This window comes from Hemitrygon akajei, chromosome 12 (genome assembly GCF_048418815.1).
Source record: "Hemitrygon akajei chromosome 12, sHemAka1.3, whole genome shotgun sequence".
NCBI lineage: Eukaryota > Metazoa > Chordata > Chondrichthyes > Myliobatiformes > Dasyatidae > Hemitrygon > Hemitrygon akajei.
This window is the reverse complement of record NC_133135.1, coordinates 79,351,643-79,369,036: the sequence shown is the minus strand read 5'-3', so window position 1 is coordinate 79,369,036 and position 17,394 is coordinate 79,351,643. Positions and strand designations below refer to the sequence as shown.

The 17,394-nt window shown below is 43.2% G+C and overlaps 1 protein-coding gene across 1 annotated transcript in view; it reads left to right on the top strand.

Moving 5' to 3' along the window:
- Positions 1–17,394, top strand: part of itpa (inosine triphosphatase (nucleoside triphosphate pyrophosphatase)) — a 43,220-nt gene that overhangs the window by 1,408 nt on the left and 24,418 nt on the right. Inside the window, exons 2-4 of the mRNA XM_073063582.1 lie at positions 4,105–4,162; positions 4,251–4,315; positions 6,054–6,127. Of these exons, the coding sequence (XP_072919683.1) occupies positions 4,105–4,162; positions 4,251–4,315; positions 6,054–6,127 (197 nt within the window). The remainder of the gene's footprint in view (positions 1–4,104; positions 4,163–4,250; positions 4,316–6,053; positions 6,128–17,394) is intronic.

Here is a 17,394-nt window from a genome sequence, read left to right as displayed (position 1 = left end):
GACCTCTTTCAGAAAGCACATCTTAATTTTGAATCTTACACAGCACATGGTCCGTATCCCTCCATTCTCTGCATATTCAAGTTAAGAGTCGCTTAAACGGCTCTGTTGTATCTCGGAGTGCAAAATAAGCTTGTCCTGTATATCTCCTTTGAACTTTCCACCTTAGATGCATCTCCTCTAGTTTTAGGCATTTGACCATAGAATTGATAAAAATACCTAATCTATTTTTTTGCCTCTTTCAATTCTATAAACTTCTGTCGGGCCTTTCATCAGTATCAACAGCTCCCGATAAAACAACCCATGTCTGTCCGACCTCTCCCCTCTAATCCAAACAGCATCCTGGTAAATCTCTTCTCCACCTCCTCCATGTTCTTCCTCTCCAGGGTTGGATTCTGTACTCCAAAAGTGACCTAACCAGAGCTTCATAAAGCTGCAACATAACTACCTAAACACCTAATCACCTTACCTAATCACCCCATCGACTTATGAAGAATTTATCTATTATTAGAAAGAAGGATTCCATGAATAGGAGGTTTAGCTGTTTCAGAAAGGTGGTCAGTGATCATGTTAACTTGAAATGCGGATCTTAATGATTGACAAGGGCTCATGGTAGGCCAGGTGACAGAATTTTTTCAGCTCCAGTAGTCAAATACTAATAAGCTCATAAGGAAGCAAATGGCATTTGAAGTGATGAAACATTAGAACAGGGGTTCCCAACCTTTTTTTATGCCATGGACCCTTATCATTAACTGAGGAGTCTGTGGATCCCAGGTTGGGATCCCTACATTAGCAGTGAAGCCTGAATTAACAGCTTAAAGGATTGGAGGAAGTGCAAGGACTGAAAGCACATAAGAAATTAAGTTGAAGTAAGTGGGTTCTTTTCTGACAGTCACGAGAGGAGTACCACAGGGATTGGTTCTTGATCTTCATTTGCTTAAAGTTTATGTTAATACCCTGGATGCGGGGGTGGAAGGTGGAAGTGTGCCGTGATAGGGAGATTCTGATCCTGCTGTAGGATCCAGGTAAAGTGAATAGGTCAAATCCTGGCGATGGGTGAGGTCATGCAATTTGGGTACAGCTGTGGTTCCCAAACTTCTTTGGGTTACCGCCCCTTTGTCTCCCCAGCACCCTCCTCTCCATTGCATAAAAACTATAAAGAATTTTGATCTACAATGCACAGTGAAAGAAAATAGGAACTGTAAATTCAAAACAGGAACAAATAATTGTAAATATTCAAATGTTTAAAGCTACAAATAACATTTCATCAATTTCAGTGAAAACAATCAGAATGTACATTAGTAATCCAACTATTCACTATTTCATTGCTTTTTCACCTTTCAATGGGTTGGATGGGCTTGGTACAGTGATATCAGCTTCTCAGCACCAGGCTGAATGTCACTCAGGAGTCTCAAATCCCCACATTCAGTACAGCTGGCCCTCCTTATCTGCGGGGGATTGGTTCCAGGACCCCCCCCCCCCCGCAGATACCAAAAAATGCAGATGTTCAAGTCCTTTATTTACCCTGTCTCAATGCGGTGGTCTTTAGGACCCAGCGGAACCCCAGACCTTATTTAACCTGTCTCCGTGCGGTGGACATTAAGACCCGCTGGCGTAGCTCTGAATCCGCAGTGTTTCTGTTCAGGAAAATCATCACGATTAAAAATAAAGTGGAAGTAATAGAGCGATCGGAAAGAGGTGAAACGCCATTGGTCATTGGAAAAGCGTTAGGCTACAGTCAGTCAACGATCGGAACAATTTTAATGGAGCATGTGAAAGGCCCTGCCCCGATGAAAGCTACAATTATTACTAAGCAACATAGTGGATTAATTATTGAAATACATAGGTTTCTTAAGTTTTATATGCATAGAAAGGTAAAATGTATACTATATACTAAGACAGACATTTGACTAACTGACGCTAAATAACACTGGATGTACCTGTTCTGACTTCAAATCCGACTTAAAGACAGACTCAGGAACAGAACTCGTTCATAACCTGGGGACTGCCTGTACTTTTAAATCATCTCTAGATTACTTATAATACCTAATACAATGTAAATGTATGTAAATAGTTGTTATACTGTTGTTTAGGGAATAATGACAAGAAAAAATAGAGTATATATGCTCAAATAACGAGTGCTGGAGAGAGAACTTCCGGGTTTTCCCAATCCGTGGTTGGTTGAATCCGCGGATAAGGAGGGCTGGCTGTAATTTGCGGTCTGTTTCATTGCTTGGAGAGAAGTTGGGTGATTGTACTGGCACCATGCTCCACTAAATATAATGTTGGAAAGGCCCAAAAGAAGATCATGGTGTTTTTCCACAGTGCAAGATAGTGTTCCGAGATCTCTTTCTGCAGAACCTTGGTTTCAGCTCAAAGTTATTTTGTGGTAAGATCAGTTTTTCCTCCATGCTTCCTGTTAATTGCTCATTATAAGTGTTCTGGAATGGATTTATTACCCAATCTGGAGTTTGGATCAAGGGAAGATGTGACTTTAGGCAGTTCACCCAGGTGGGCACGATATACCTGAAGATCATCATCTGGTATTCTTCCTTTCTCTTCCAACTTGAGGAGACTCGGAAATTGAAAATGGTCGCGACAGCCAATATTGCACATAAATAGGGCTATCTTGGACAGAAATGTAGGGACCACTGATTTGACTTTGATGATATTCACATTATTTCTTTGCAATTGAAGACTAGTATTGTGCTGATTGGTTCAAGAACTAAATGATTGAAGGCATCTAGCTGACTTGCAACCTGGTGCTGTGTGCCTTCAGGCTTCTGTACCCCTTGCCCAATGGTAGCTGTGAGAAGATGGCATAATCCGGGTGGTGAGGATTAACCATTCACATAAACATCAAAAGTTGTAGTTATTTGCTTTCTATCTCTCCCCAGTTGCCTCCAGATTACAGAGAACCTCCTGCCCAATGTTTTCTGCCAGGAGGACAAGAAAGAGTTCCTGTACTTTGGGAGCACCATGGTGTAGTGTGTGGTCATACTGGCCTGTTTCAAAGGATAATATGCAATAGAGTCTCTTCCAAAAATCCAGATTTATGATTTATTCCCCAACTGAGTTAGTCTCTGGGAAAGGATAATTTGCCTCTTCTGCAGGTCTATGGGTTTGGAAGTGACTAATGGGGCTAATGTGGGAACCACAGGCTTTCCATACCATGGGGTTGGAGGTGTGTGATGCGGCTAGTCAGGATGTTTATGGGATGGTGCTCTGCATGCAGAATCTCTGCCGTCAATGTGTGGTCTCGAGGTTCTCAGTAACACCCTAAGTTCTTCATCTCCACCTTTAAGTGCTCATGGCCAGAGAGAAGTAGGAATTCTGCTGTGATGTAGATTATCCTTGAGTCTTTTCCCCTGTCCTTCTGAAAATTTGCTTAGATGTCGAAGTTCAGAATGAGTGCCTGCTTTGGGAATCTGGTGTTGGGCATGTGACCAATCTGGCTTCCCCAGCATGGCTTACTGAGTCTAACCAGAATCTCAGGGCTGGTGACTGTTGTCCGGAGGATAGATTGATCTGATGGGGGCAAGTTGGCAGTGGACCTTGACTTTGTGGATGTTGGGTGGAGGGCACATCTTCTCACATGTTTCACTGGAAAAGCTGACTGTGGCTTGGAACTCGGTCTTTGTGTGTCTCTGTGTGTGTGTGTGTGTGTGTATATATATATGTGTGTGTGTGTATATATATAGCAGCAATTGCTGATGTTGGGGTGTCGTTGGTTCTGGGTTGCAGTCCAGTCATGTAGGTTGAATAGTTCCCATTAGCTCGGCTCCTGCAGGACCTGAATACTGTCCCTGACTCCTCCGGCCCTGACACCCTAACCACTACAGCATGATTGGATAAGAACTCTTTGATATTTTTAGTAGGTTGCAATGTGAACCATTTAAGGAGGGAGGAGTGAATAGGATGTTCTTTCTATAGCTCTCATCTCCTTTATGCGTATGTTGAAGTGGTTTTGGTGAGTCAAAACTTTGATTTTAAAATGCAACAAAAATATCATGACAAAATTATCTTTAAAATTAGCCCGAAATAATTATGTAAATACAAGGTCCTTTAGATCGAATCCTTAATTAATCTTACTCTGTTTGTGAACAGGTTGTTCAAATCCTAGGTGACAAGTTTCCTTTCACACTTGTTTCCAAAAAGCTTGACTGTAAGTAACGTTCTTTGTTTTACTTTAGTCGTAACGTTTGATGAAAATTAGAAGATAAGACATTTGTGCTTTAATAATTTTTCTCCAGTACCAGAGTACCAGGGTGAGCCAGATGAGATTTCAATAAAGAAATGTCAGGAAGCAGCCAGAGAGGTACGTGCTCTTCACAGATTCTTATCGTCTGCTCTCAGAGTGCTTATGAATGAATCACTACACCATTTTCCAAAAAGTGTACAACAGCTAGGATTCTTTAAATTGTTTATTTGTTTAGGTAATGTGGACATGCCAACCATGATTATCCATCCCTAAATGCCACCTCTGTTGAGAGTTGATGGGCCTGCATTCACTTGTGGGCCAGACAGAATAGGGATGGCAGATTTGTTTTCCTGAAGAACACTGGAGAACTGAAAGGGGTTTTTAAAAAAGCCTGTAGTTTTTTGGCTGATGTACAGATGCCATTTGAGTACAATGACTCCAGTACTGTTCGCTGATTTTATTCAGTTCTCAAATACTATTTTCATGCCATTGTTTTCACTGTTTCATATTTTCCAAATTGTAGATGTTCTTTGCATTTCACTCTTGGGTCTGCAGAACAACTGGGCAACTGTTTCACAAGCCTTTGCTGCACAGATGCTTTTGGAGAGCAGTTGGTTTACCATTTAAGTTCTCGGACTAGTAATCCAGGGAACTGGATAAACAATCCAGTGACCCAAGTTCAAACCCCTGAGGCAGCTGTGAAATTAAAATTCAATTAATTGTCTGCAATTTGTGAACTGGAAAAATAAAATTCTAAGCAGTCTATAATAAATAAGAACATGAAATCCTACCAGGTTGTAATAAAGCCTATCTGCTTCGCTAAAAATCTTCAGGAGAGAAGATCTGCCATCCTTGCCCAACGTGGCCTGTACATGTTTCCAGATAAACCCCACCGGTCACACTCAGTGGCATTATCATCCCCGGATCTTTTGTCATCTATATCTTGGAGGTCACCATTGACCAGAAAACTTAACTAGATCAGTTATATTAATAATGTGGCAACAGGAATGGATTAGAGGCTGGTTGTCCTGCAGTGAATGATTCATTTTCTGACACCCCAGGGCCTTTCTGCCATCTGCAATGCATATACCGTAATATTCTCATTTGTGTGGATGAGTGTAATGTTCAACAACCCAGAAGGAGCTCAGTACCATCGGGAACAGAACAGCCCTTTTGATTGTCATCCCATCTACCATCCTAAGCGTTCATCCCTTCTCGGTGTCTTCAATGTGTAGCATCCAAAAAAGGCACCGTGGTGACTCACCCAAGCTACTCTGGTGGCAGCTCCCAGGCTCAGCAAACCTGCCATCAGGAAAGGCAAGGGCTGTAGCTGCACAGTTGCAGGCTCCCCTCCAAGCTCAGCATCATCCTGACTGGGGAAATACATGGCAGGTCCTTTGCTTCACTGGGCCAGAATCCCGCAGTTCCTTACCCGGCAGCACTGTACCAGACGGCAGATAACCATCACTTCCTCAAGAACAATTTAGTCTGGACAGTGAACTCAGTGTTACTGGCTGGAGCCTAAAATGGAGTTTTGAAATGCTAAGCACGATGGAGTTTGTGATTCCACAGACCTGAACTTCCATCTGCTAGTACTTGTCTTATGGTGTTCACCTCTGCCCAGGTGACATAGTCCAGCCAGTGTTCCCAGTAAGCATTTCATCAGCCGCTATCAGTAGCTGTTTTTCATTATAAAAGTCGGGTGAGGGAAAGGGTAATTTGCCGAGAGAGCCAGACTGCTGGGAGTCTCCACAGCACAATAAACAAACAGTAGTGACTTCAATCTAAGTTAATATGAAGATCTGGATTATAGCTGCATAGTGAAATTTAACAGATACCAACTTTATTTCTTCAGGTCCAAGGCCCTGTTATAGTAGAGGACACGTGTCTATGCTTCAATGCACTTGGCGGCCTTCCTGGTCCATACATGTAAGTAGAAACTTGTAGCTGTTTTTACTATTCCTCCTCAAGTTCAAAATATTTTACTTTACAGTGTAACTTTCACTGTTTTGTACCAAGCCATAGAGAGCAAGGATTCCAAATGTAGTCTTGTGTGTGGTGGGCCATTTGACAAGCGTGGCTGAAGTTGATTTTAGTAGCTCCTGAGTTGCAGGCCAGTATCGTGGAGGAGGATCTGAAAGAAAAATGGTCTTACGACGATATGGCAAAACTCATTTATAGACAATAGATGCAGAAGTAGACCATTCGGCCCTTTGAGCCTGCACCGCCATTTTGAGATCATGGCCAATCATCTACTATCAATACCCGGTTCCTGCCTTGTCCCCATATCCCTTGATTCCCCGATCCATAAGATACCTATCTAGCTCCTTCTTGAAAGCATCCAGAGAATTGGCCTCCACTGCCTTCCGAGGCAGTGCATTCCAGACCCCCAAAACTCTCTGGGAGAAGAAGCTTTTCCTTAACTCTGTCCTAAATGACCTACCCCTTATTCTCAAACCATGCCCTCTGGTACTGGACTCTCCCAGCATCTGGAACATATTTCCTGCCTCTATCTTGTCCAATCCCTTAATAATCTTATATGTTGCAATCAGATCCTCTCTCAATCTCCTTAATTCCAGCGTGTACAAGCCCAGTCTCTCTAACCTCTCTGCATAAGACAGTCCGGACATCCCAGGAATTAACCGCGTGAATCTACGCTGCACTTCCTCTACAGCCAGGATGTCCTTCCTTAACCCTGGAGACCAAAACTGTACACAATACTCCAGGTGTGGTCTCACCAGGGCCCTGTACAAATGCAAGAGGATTTCCTTGCTCTTGTACTCAATTCCCTTTGTAATAAAGGCCAACACTCCATTAGCCTTCTTCATTGCCTGCTGCACTTGCTCATTCACCTTCAGTGACTGATGAACAAGGACTCCTAGATCTCTTTGTATTTCTCTCTTACCTAACTCTACACCATTCAGATAATAATCTGCCTTCCTGTTCTTACTCCCAAAGTGGATAACCTCACACTTATTCACATTAAACGTCATCTGCCAAGTATCTGCCCACTCACCCAGCCTATCCAAGTCACCCTGAATTCTCCTAACATCCTCATCACATGTCACACTGCCACCCAGCTTAGTATCATCAGCAAATTTGCTGATGTTATTTTCAATGCCTTCATCCAAATCGTTAACGTAAATGGTAAACAGCTGTGGTCCCAATACCGAGCCCTGTGGCACCCCACTAGTCACCACCTGCCTTTCCGAGAAACACCCATTCACCGTTACCCTTTGCTTTCTATCTGCCAACCAGTTTTCTATCCATGTCAATGTCTTCCCCCCCAATGCCATAAGCTTTGATTTTACCCACCAATCTCCTATGTGGGACCTTATCAAATGCCTTCTGAAAATCAAGGTACACTACATCCACTGGATCTCCCCCATCTAACTTCCTGGTTACATCCTCGAAAAACTCCAACAGATTAGTCAAGCATGACTTATCCTTGGTAAATCCATGCTGGCTCGGCCCAATCCTATCACTGCTATCTAGATATGCCACTATTTCATCCTTAATAATGGACTCTAGCATCTTTCCCACCACCGATGTCAGGCTGACAGGTCGATAGTTCTCTGTTTTCTCCCTCCCTCCTTTCTTAAAAAGTTGGATAACATTAGCCATTCTCCAATCCTCAGGAACTGATCCTGAATCTAAGGAACATTGGAAACTTTAACACCATCCAGCCCAAGATCTTAAAGCACAAACTAACGGAGATGGGAGTAGACTCTCACATGGTGGATTGGATAGTGGACTACTTGACAGATAGACCTCAGTATGTGCGGTTGGGAGACTGTAGGTCTGACACAGTGGTCAGCAGCACAGGAGCGCCACAGCGTGGACTGCCAACACAGATGCCTTGTGCAGGAAGGCACAGAGTCGACTGTACTTCCTTAGAAGGTTGGCGTCATTCAATGTCTGCAGTGAGATGCTGAAGATGTTCTATAGGTCAGTTGTTGAGAGCGCCCTCTTCTTTGTGGTGGCGTGTTGGGGAGGAAGCATTAAGAAGAAGGACGCCTCATGTCTTAATAAGCTGATAAGGAAGGCGGGCTCTGTCGTGGGCAAAGTACTGGAGAGTTTAACATCGGTAGCTGAGCGAAGGGCGCTGAGTAGGCTACGGTCAATTATGGAAAACCCTGAACATCCTCTACATAGCACCATCCAGAGACAGAGAAGCAGTTTCAGCGACAGGTTACTGTCGATGCAATGTTCCTCAGACAGGATGAAGAGGTCAATACTCCCCAATGCCATTAGGCTTTACAATTCAACTGCCAGGACTTAAGAACTTTTTTTAAAGCTATTATTAATGCTTTCTGAGTTAGTGATTTAGATGCATATCATATTATTACTGAGTTAAGTATTGTATGTAATGAGTTTTTGCTACAACAAGGGTATGGGACATTGGAAAAAAAATGTTGAATTTCCCCATGGGAATGAATAAAGTATCTATCTATCTATCTAAAATGATTACCAATGCATCTGCAATTTCCAGGGCCACCTCCTTTAGTACCCTAGGATGCAGACCATCTGGACCTGGGGATTTGTCAGCCTTCAGTCCCATCAGTCTACTCATCACCGTTTCCTTCCTAATCTCAATCTGTTTCATTTCCTCTGTTACCCTATGTCCTTGGTCCATCCATACATCTGGGAGATTGCTTGTGTCTTCCTTAGTGAAGACAGATCTAAAGTACTCATTAAATTCTTCTGCCATTTCTCTGTTTCCCATAACAATTTCACCCAATTCATTCTTCAAGGGCCCAACATTGTTCTTAACTATCTTCTTTCTCTTCACATACCTAAAAAAGCTTTTGCTATCCTCCTTTATATTCCTGGCCAGCTTGTGTTCGTACCTCATTTTTTCTCCCCGTATTGCCTTTTTAGTTAAGTTCTGTTGTTCCTTAAAAACTTCCCAATCATCTGTCCTCCCACTCACCTTAGCTCTGTCATACTTCCTTTTTTTTTAATGCTATGCAATCTCTGACTTCCTTTGTCAACCACTGTGGCCCCTTTCCCCCCTTTGAATCCTTCCTTCTCTGGGGGATGAACTGATTTTGCACCTTGTGCATTATTCCCAAGAATACCTGCCATTGCTGTTCCACTGTCTTTTCTGCTAGGATATCCGTCCAGTCAACTTTGGCCAGCTCCTCCCTCATGGCTCCATAGTCTCCTTTGTTCAACTGCAACACTGACACCTCCGAGCTGCCCTTATCCTTCTCAAATTGCAGATAAAAACTTATCATTTTATGATCACTACCTCCTAATGGCTCCTTTACTTCAAGATTGCTTATCAAATCCTGTTCATTACATAACACTAAATCCAGAATAGCCTTGTCCCTGGTCGGCTCTCGTACAAGCTGTTCCAAGAATGCATCCCGTAGGCACTCTACAAACTCCCTATCCTGGGGTCCAGCACCAACCTGATTCTCCCAGTTCACCTGCATGTTGAAATTCCCCATAACGACTGCGACATTACCTTTGCCACATGCCAATGTTAACTCCCTATTCAACTTGCACCCAATATCCATGCTACTGTTTGGTGGCCTGTAGACAACACCCATTTGGGTCCTCTTGCCCTTACTGTTCCTCAGTTCTATCCACACAGACTCTACTTCTCCTGACCCTATGTCGCCCCCCTTGCAAAGGACTGAATCTCATTCCTCACCAACAGGGCCACCCCACCCCCTCTACCCACATTTCTGTCCCTACGATAGCACGTATACCCTTGTACATTCATTTCCCAGGTCTGATCTCCCTGCAGCCATGTCTCCGTTATCCCAACAACATCATAGTTACCCATTCGCACCTGAGCAAGCTCATCCGCCTTTGTTACGAAGATCAGTACAGCATAGAAACAGGCCCTCTGGCAAGCCAACCATGATAATCTAACTAATCCCACCATTCTGCACAAGGTGTGTATCCCTCTGTTCCTTACCAGTCGTGAACCCGTCTAAATGCCTCTTAAATGTGATTATCATATCGGTTTCCATCTTCTGTTCAGGCAGTACATTTCAGTAACCTTTAAAACAAAAACTCGCTTTGCAGATAATCTTAAACTTTCTCTCCTTCACCTTCAGCCTATACACTCTTGTATTTGATAGTGCCACCCTGGAGGAGGAAGACTTTGACCGTTTACCCTTTATTTGCCCCTCAATGTTATGTACTTCTGCTGAATCTCCCCTCAGCCTCTGACACTCCGAGTTTGTCCAACTTCTCGTAGCTAATGCTGTCCAATCTGGGCACATCCTGGTCACTGCCTTCTCCCTCTTCAAAATGTCCGCATCCTTGCTGAAGTGCGGTGACTGGGCTGCACACAAGATTCTAAATATAGCCTAACCAAACTTTATACAGCTGCAACATGACTTTCCAGCTTTTGTACTCTACGCCGTGACCAGAGAAGGCAAGTGTGACATGCGCCTTCTCTACCTCCCTTTCCACGTGTCCTGCTACTTTTGTTATTTCCCCCTCGTCCTCAAAGTCTACCTGCTGTATTGTCCAGTCCAGGGGTTCTCAACCCTTTTTAAATGCCATGGACCAATACCATTAAGCAAGTGAACCACAAACACCAGAAAATCTGCAGATACTGGAAATCAAATTCAACACAGCGCAAAATCCTCCCGCATTTTGTGTGCGTTCCATGAAGTAAGTGGTCCGTAGACCTCAGGCTGGGATCCCCTGATCTATGAAGGACGGCAGCTTGGACTTGCGCTGAACAACGGTCCAATGTGAATTGGTGCTCCGTGCGGAAAAGGCTCTTTCAATCCCTCAAGGCAGCAATCAACAGGTGTTTGGGTGCTGAGGAGATTGTAGGCTATGAGAGTCAGACGGGAACGTGCATGAGATGCAAGAGAGGCTGTCATCTTATTAAGTGCCACAGTTTTCACGCAAGCTGCTTTTGCTTTGCCCCTTTAGTTTCTGCATCACGAGATCTGCCCTCCTTTCACTTCCAAACAGATCAGCTAAAGCTGACAAGCTCTCTCCACCTCTCCAAAATAACACCACGGTCCACCTCGCCTGCCCCAAGGAGTGGCGACCCGCTGAGTGACGCTGTGCATTCTCTCCAGTGCTCAGAGCTGCCGCGCAATCTCTGGGAGAGTTGCAAATTGTAAAAGCTCTCGAGTAAGTGAGGGTTTCTCACCCTCATTTAGTCCAGGAGAACACTAGCCCAAATTACTTGCTTTTGATAATGTAGATGATTTGTATCTGAAGGCAGGTTTTTGAAAAACTGCCAAGGAAACGTTCATGGAAATTTGAGGTACGTTATTCTGGTCATCAACCTGAAAAGACAGGATCAAATTGCATTGCGTTTTGTTCTTTGTTCTCCCAATTCATGAATTAAAATTAGAAACTAGTTTATAGGAGAACATTAACTTGAGAATGAAGTCATTAATGACTGAGATATGCACTGGAATCCTGCAGTCTCCTTGTCTTGAATTGTCCTGCAATCAGTGATACTGATGAAACGGAGGCTTGGGATGTTGTTAAATTTTCTCTATTAAAAGATTTCCGGAAGTGTGTACACTTAACAAAATTGGAGGAAACCCCTCATAGAATTATCTTCCTAAAATAACAAACCATCGATAGGATACAAAACTGGGCTGAGAGGTGGCAGATGGCATTCAACCCCGTTAAGTGTGAGGTGGTTCATTTTGGTAGGTCACATATGAATGGCAGAATATTGTATTAATGGTAAGACTTTTGGCAGTGTGGAGAATGAGAAGGATCTTGGGGTCTGAGAACATAGGACACTCAAAGTTACTGTGCACGTTGACTCTGTGGTTAAGAAGGCATACGGTATATTAGCCTTCATCAACCATGGGATTGAGTTCAAGAGCTGAGAGGTAATGCTACAGCTATATGGGACCCTGGTCAGACCCCACTAGGTGTACTGTGCTCAGTTCTGGTCACCTCACTACAGGAAGGACACGGAGACCATAGAAATGGTGCAGAGGAGATTTACAAGGATGTTGTCTGCATTGGGGAGCATGCCTTATGAGAATAGGTTGAGTGAACTTGGCTTTTTTTCCTTGGAGCAACGGAGGATGGGAGGTGACCCGATAGAGGTGTATAAGATGATGAGAGGCATTGATCATGTGGATAGTTAGAGGCTTTTTCCCAGGGCTGAAATGGCTAACATGAGAGGGCACAGTTTTAAGGTGCTCAAAGTAGGTACAAAGGGGATGTCAGGGATAAGTTTTTTTACACAGAGAGTGGTGAGTGCATGGAATGGGCTGCCGGTAGTGATGGAGGCAGATACGATAGGGTCTTTTAAGAGACTCTTGAATAGATACATGGAGCTTAGAAAAAGAGGGCTACGGGTAACCCTAGGTAATTTCTAAAGTAAGTACATGTTTGGCACAGCTTTGTGAGCCGAAGGGCCTGTAATGTGCTGTAGGTTTTCTATGTTACTGCTTGCCCCTTTAATCTTTGTTTCAAACACCATTGTATTTTGAATTTGCTGATATTGTCTTGTTTATAGGTATCATCAGTAGAATATAGTATCTTCAGCTCTATTGGAAGGTACAGGCAAATTTAGGAAGACAAGAAATTGTATTCCAATGAAATTTTTCCACATTAACCTAGGATATTCCAAAACAACAGGCAATCATCTAGTGATGTTATTCTGAAATGTAGAGACGTGCAATAAAGAAAAAATAGACCATAAAGACATGGAAGCAGAATTAGGCCATTCGGCCCATTGAGTCTGCCCTGCCATTCCATCATGGCTGATCCCAGATTCCACTTAACCCCATACACCTGCCTTCTCGCCATAACCTTTGATGCCCTGACCAATCAGGAAACTATTAACTTTCGCTTTAAATTTATACCCATGGACTTGACCTCCACCACAGTCTGTGGTAGAGCATTCCACAGATTTACTACTCTTTGGCTAAAAAAAATTCTTCCTTACCCCTTTATAAAAGCCAGCCCTTTCATTTAGAGGCTGTGCCCTCAAGTTCTGGATACACCCACCATAGGAAACATCCTCTCCACATCCACCTTATCTAATCTTTTCAACATTCAGTAGGTTTCCAAATTACTGTGAGTACAGGGCCAAAGCTGTCAAACACTCTTCATATGTTAACCCCTTCATTCTTGGAATCATCCTCACAAACCTCCTCTGGACTTTCTCCAATGGCCACATCTCCACAATGACAAGTCATACCATCAGCTGGCAAAACAGTAATGACCAAGATCATCTGTTTCAGATGATGTTTGATCAGGGAATGTTGATAAGGTCACCTGAACAATCCCCCTGAGCTTGAATAGTCTCATGGAATACTTTGCATTACTTTGCATCTCTGCCGAAGAGGAGACAGGGTTTCAATTTAGTTTCCCACCTGAAAGATGGTAGTTCTGACAACAAACATAGGCAACAGGTTTTGCAGATGCCCAATGTGCTTTCCCCTTGCATTCCTCCTTCACCTTTCCTGCCTATCCCCTCCCTGCTTCCCCTTGATCTTTCCCTTTACTGGTTTTTCACCTGGCACCTACCAGCCTTCTCCTTCCCACACTCCCCCCACCATCTTTATGGGGCCCCTGCCCCCTCCCCCTTCAGTCCTGACGAAGGGTCTCGGCCCAAAACGTTGACTGCTGGTTTCCACGGATGCTGCCTGACCTGCTGAGTTCCTCCAGCGTGTTGCTTGTTTTTAAATATTTTGTGCAGCTCATCTAAGAATAAGTTTATAAAGTAGTCCCCTTACCTTTAGATTAACAATCCACTTTAATAAGCAGTTATTGTGACTGCATTGTGAATTCAATCACTAATGTCTTGTTTATAGGTCCCATGACTAATAAATAAGAACTGTCAACTTAACACTGAGAAGACACTGGCGCATATGAGGAAATCTGGCATTTTATTCCATTGACTATGAAGTCCATTCAGGTTTAGCAGAATAACATGCAGCTTAATGTGCAGTGTAATGTTGAATTATATTGAAGAAGGCTGAATCAGTTGAATTGATGCTTGATGCAGGTTAATTGGAGCTGTTGACGATATGACGCACTACTGGATATTGCCACTAGATGGCAGCAGTCTCATGCTTTATCCACAGCATTGCTGCAGTTTCCGCTTATAGCATTCAAAAGCTAATTTATTGTTAACTGCCCAAGGTCAAAAATAGGATTTAGCAATGCACGTTACACGTTTTATGCTTTTATGAATAAAAATAATTATTTAATCTGCTTTATTGTATGTATTTGAGATGCAAAATGTGGATTATAAAGTTGAGTTATGAAAAATAATCAGCTGAAGTTGTAATGAATGCATGTAGTCATAGAATACTTGATGTTTATTAAAATGACAGTTTTGGTTTCCATAAGTGTGCTCCTGCCTTAGAACAGATAATACGTGTACAATGCAGTGTAATTATTATTGTTTGATCATGGGAGCAATAAGTATGACATTAATTATTAAACTCACAGTGCAGTCATGGTTAAATGGAGTTGTGTTTTTGTTAGAAGACACAAACAGAAGAAATAGCAATAGAAACATGGCAACGTACTGCACTAAAATGTCAGTAATAATGAGGGATGAGTTGGCTTGAAGGGATTGGAATAATAGTGTTATGTACATTGAGCATGGTTCAAATATGCTTTAGTGACAGTATCCTTAAGGCTAAGTCAATAAAGTGCATTATTGCCAAGAAACTTAACTTGAACCCATCTAGAGGTCTTCGGCTGGCTTGCTTTTGTGCTGGCTTTGCAGTATTTCAGCGTGGGCTTTGGAAAGATCTGCAGCTCAAATCATTACACAATAAAAAAAGGTACAACAGTAACAATGCAGAATGAAGTGTCAAAGTTACTCTGAAAGTACAGTGCAGGTAAATGATAAAGCGTAAGATCCTAATGAGATAGATTGTGAGGCCAAGAGTCCATCTTATCGTGCACGAGATCTGTTGGAAGAGTCTGCTAACTGGGGGATAGAGACTGTCTTTGAGACAGTTGGTAAGTGCCTTCTGGCATTTGTATCTTCTGTCCGGTGTGAGAGGTTAGAACAGAGAATGTCCTGCCTGTTTGGGAGGGTCTTTGATGCTGACTGCTCTACTGAGGCAGCAAGAAATAGACAGAGTCCATAGAGGGTAGACTGCTTCATTTGATGTGCTGAGATGGGTCCACAACCCTCTGCAGTTTCTTATGGTGACGTGCAGAGCAGTTGCCATACCAGGATGTCCTGCTTCTAGACAGAATGCAATGATAAAAATTGGTCAGAGTCGAATTTCTTCAGTTTCCTGAGGTGTTAGTGAGCTTTCTTGTCCTGACATTAATGTGGTTGGACTGGGACTGTCTGTTGCTGATGTTCATATCTAGAAACTTGAAGCTCTTGACCCTGTCAATTTCAACACAACGGTGTTGTGACCAGCTCTTTAGTTGACACTGAGCACAAGGGTTGTCATGACACCATGTCACTAAGCTCCCTATCTCCTTTCTGTACTTTGATTCATCATTATTTGAGATACGACCCACTACAGTTGTATCATCTGCAAATTTGTAGATGGAGTTGGGGCAGAATCTGGCCACAAGCAGTCATGACGCAACCTTGCGGAGCACCCATGGTTGGAATAATTGAGGCGGAGGAGTTGCAGCCTATCCTTACTGATTGTGGCTCATTGGTCAAAGGTCAAGAATCGAGTTGCAGAGGGAAGTGTTAACTCGGGATTTGGTAATAAGTTTGCTTGTGATAGTAGAACTGAAGCAGAACTGCAGTCTATAAACTGATGGTCAATAAACTGTAGTCTGACTTAAGTTTCTTTACTGTCCAAATGCTCCAGATATGAGTGTGGGGCCAGCAAAATAGTGTCCGCCAAAGATCTGTTTTGGCAGTAGATGAATTGCAGTGATCACAGTTGTCTGAAAAGCTGAAGTTGACGCGCACAGTGGCTGGCCTCTCAGAGCATTCATAATAGTAGATCTTAGAGTCATTGGGCAGTGAACATTAAGACCTATAACCTTTTTTATCCTTTGGTACCTGGATGATAGTGGTCTTTAAAAGCAGGAGAGAACCACGGTTCAAGCCTCAGAATGATTTTGAAACGTGTCCTTAAAGCTATACAGAAACGTAAGCTGCCGAGCCCAGCAAACTGGCCCTGCAGTTTTTATGATTGGTGGTGTTCTTATGCCCAATGTGTCAGGGATTATCAATGCACAGACAGCAATATCGCTACCTTTACGGTCCTCATCCTCCTGTCCTGCCCTGAGGAAGGTCTGGGTTAATCAAACGCAAGTAACAGATTGAGGTTGAACCAAAGATCTGTTATCTGTTGCTCAAGGAATAGATTTAGGACTCCATTTAATGATTGGGAAATATTGCCTCTACCTCCAAGAGGATCACAGCCCTGTCGGGTTGGAGGTTTGCGTGCCTCAATGACCTGGAGAGCTATATTGGCTCTAGTCAGGGCATTATGCTTTGGCTCTTGTTAGGGTCACCCATACCATAGAAGTCAAAGGGTAGAGGCCAGAATAAGTGTGGTCCTCTGGGTTTGCGTGTTCAGCTCTGAGTTAACAATCCTGACTAGTCCAAAAAAAAGTTGTTGCGGAATGAGCAATGAAGAACCCTTCTTTATGGACAGAAAGATGGAGGACCTTCATTGCTGTCCTAACGGGCAGGAAGTAACGTTGTCTCAGGAATTTGTGAACACGTGGTATCTTTTCACCTGTTAATACTCTCCGAAACACAATTTCCCCCCCAAGAGAACCGGAGATTTATACCAATCCTTTCCTGTAGGGAGATGCAAATAAAGTAGGCAAAGGAACATATTTTTGTGTTTTGTGCTTTAGCAGGTAGGTGGGCACAGTAGGAACTTTCATACTACCCCTCCCTTTAGACCTAGTAGGCCAAAATGCAAATCACACTGGTCACAGCTATATGTATTAATTGTTCTTGTTCATATTTTTTTCCCCCACCCAAAACTTAATAAGCTGGTAAGGAAGGCGGGCTCTGTCATGGGCAAAGTACTGGAGAGTTTAGCATCAGTAGCTGAGCGAAGGGTGCTGAGTAGGCTACGGTCAATTATGGATAACTCTGAACATCCTCTACATAGCACCATCCAGAGACAGAGAAGCAGTTTCAGCGACAGGTTACTATCGATGCAATGCTCCTCAGACAGGATGAAGAGGTCAATACTCCCCAATGCCATTAGGCTTTACAATTCTACCGCCAGGACTTAAGAACTTTTTAAAAGCTATTATTAATGCTTTTT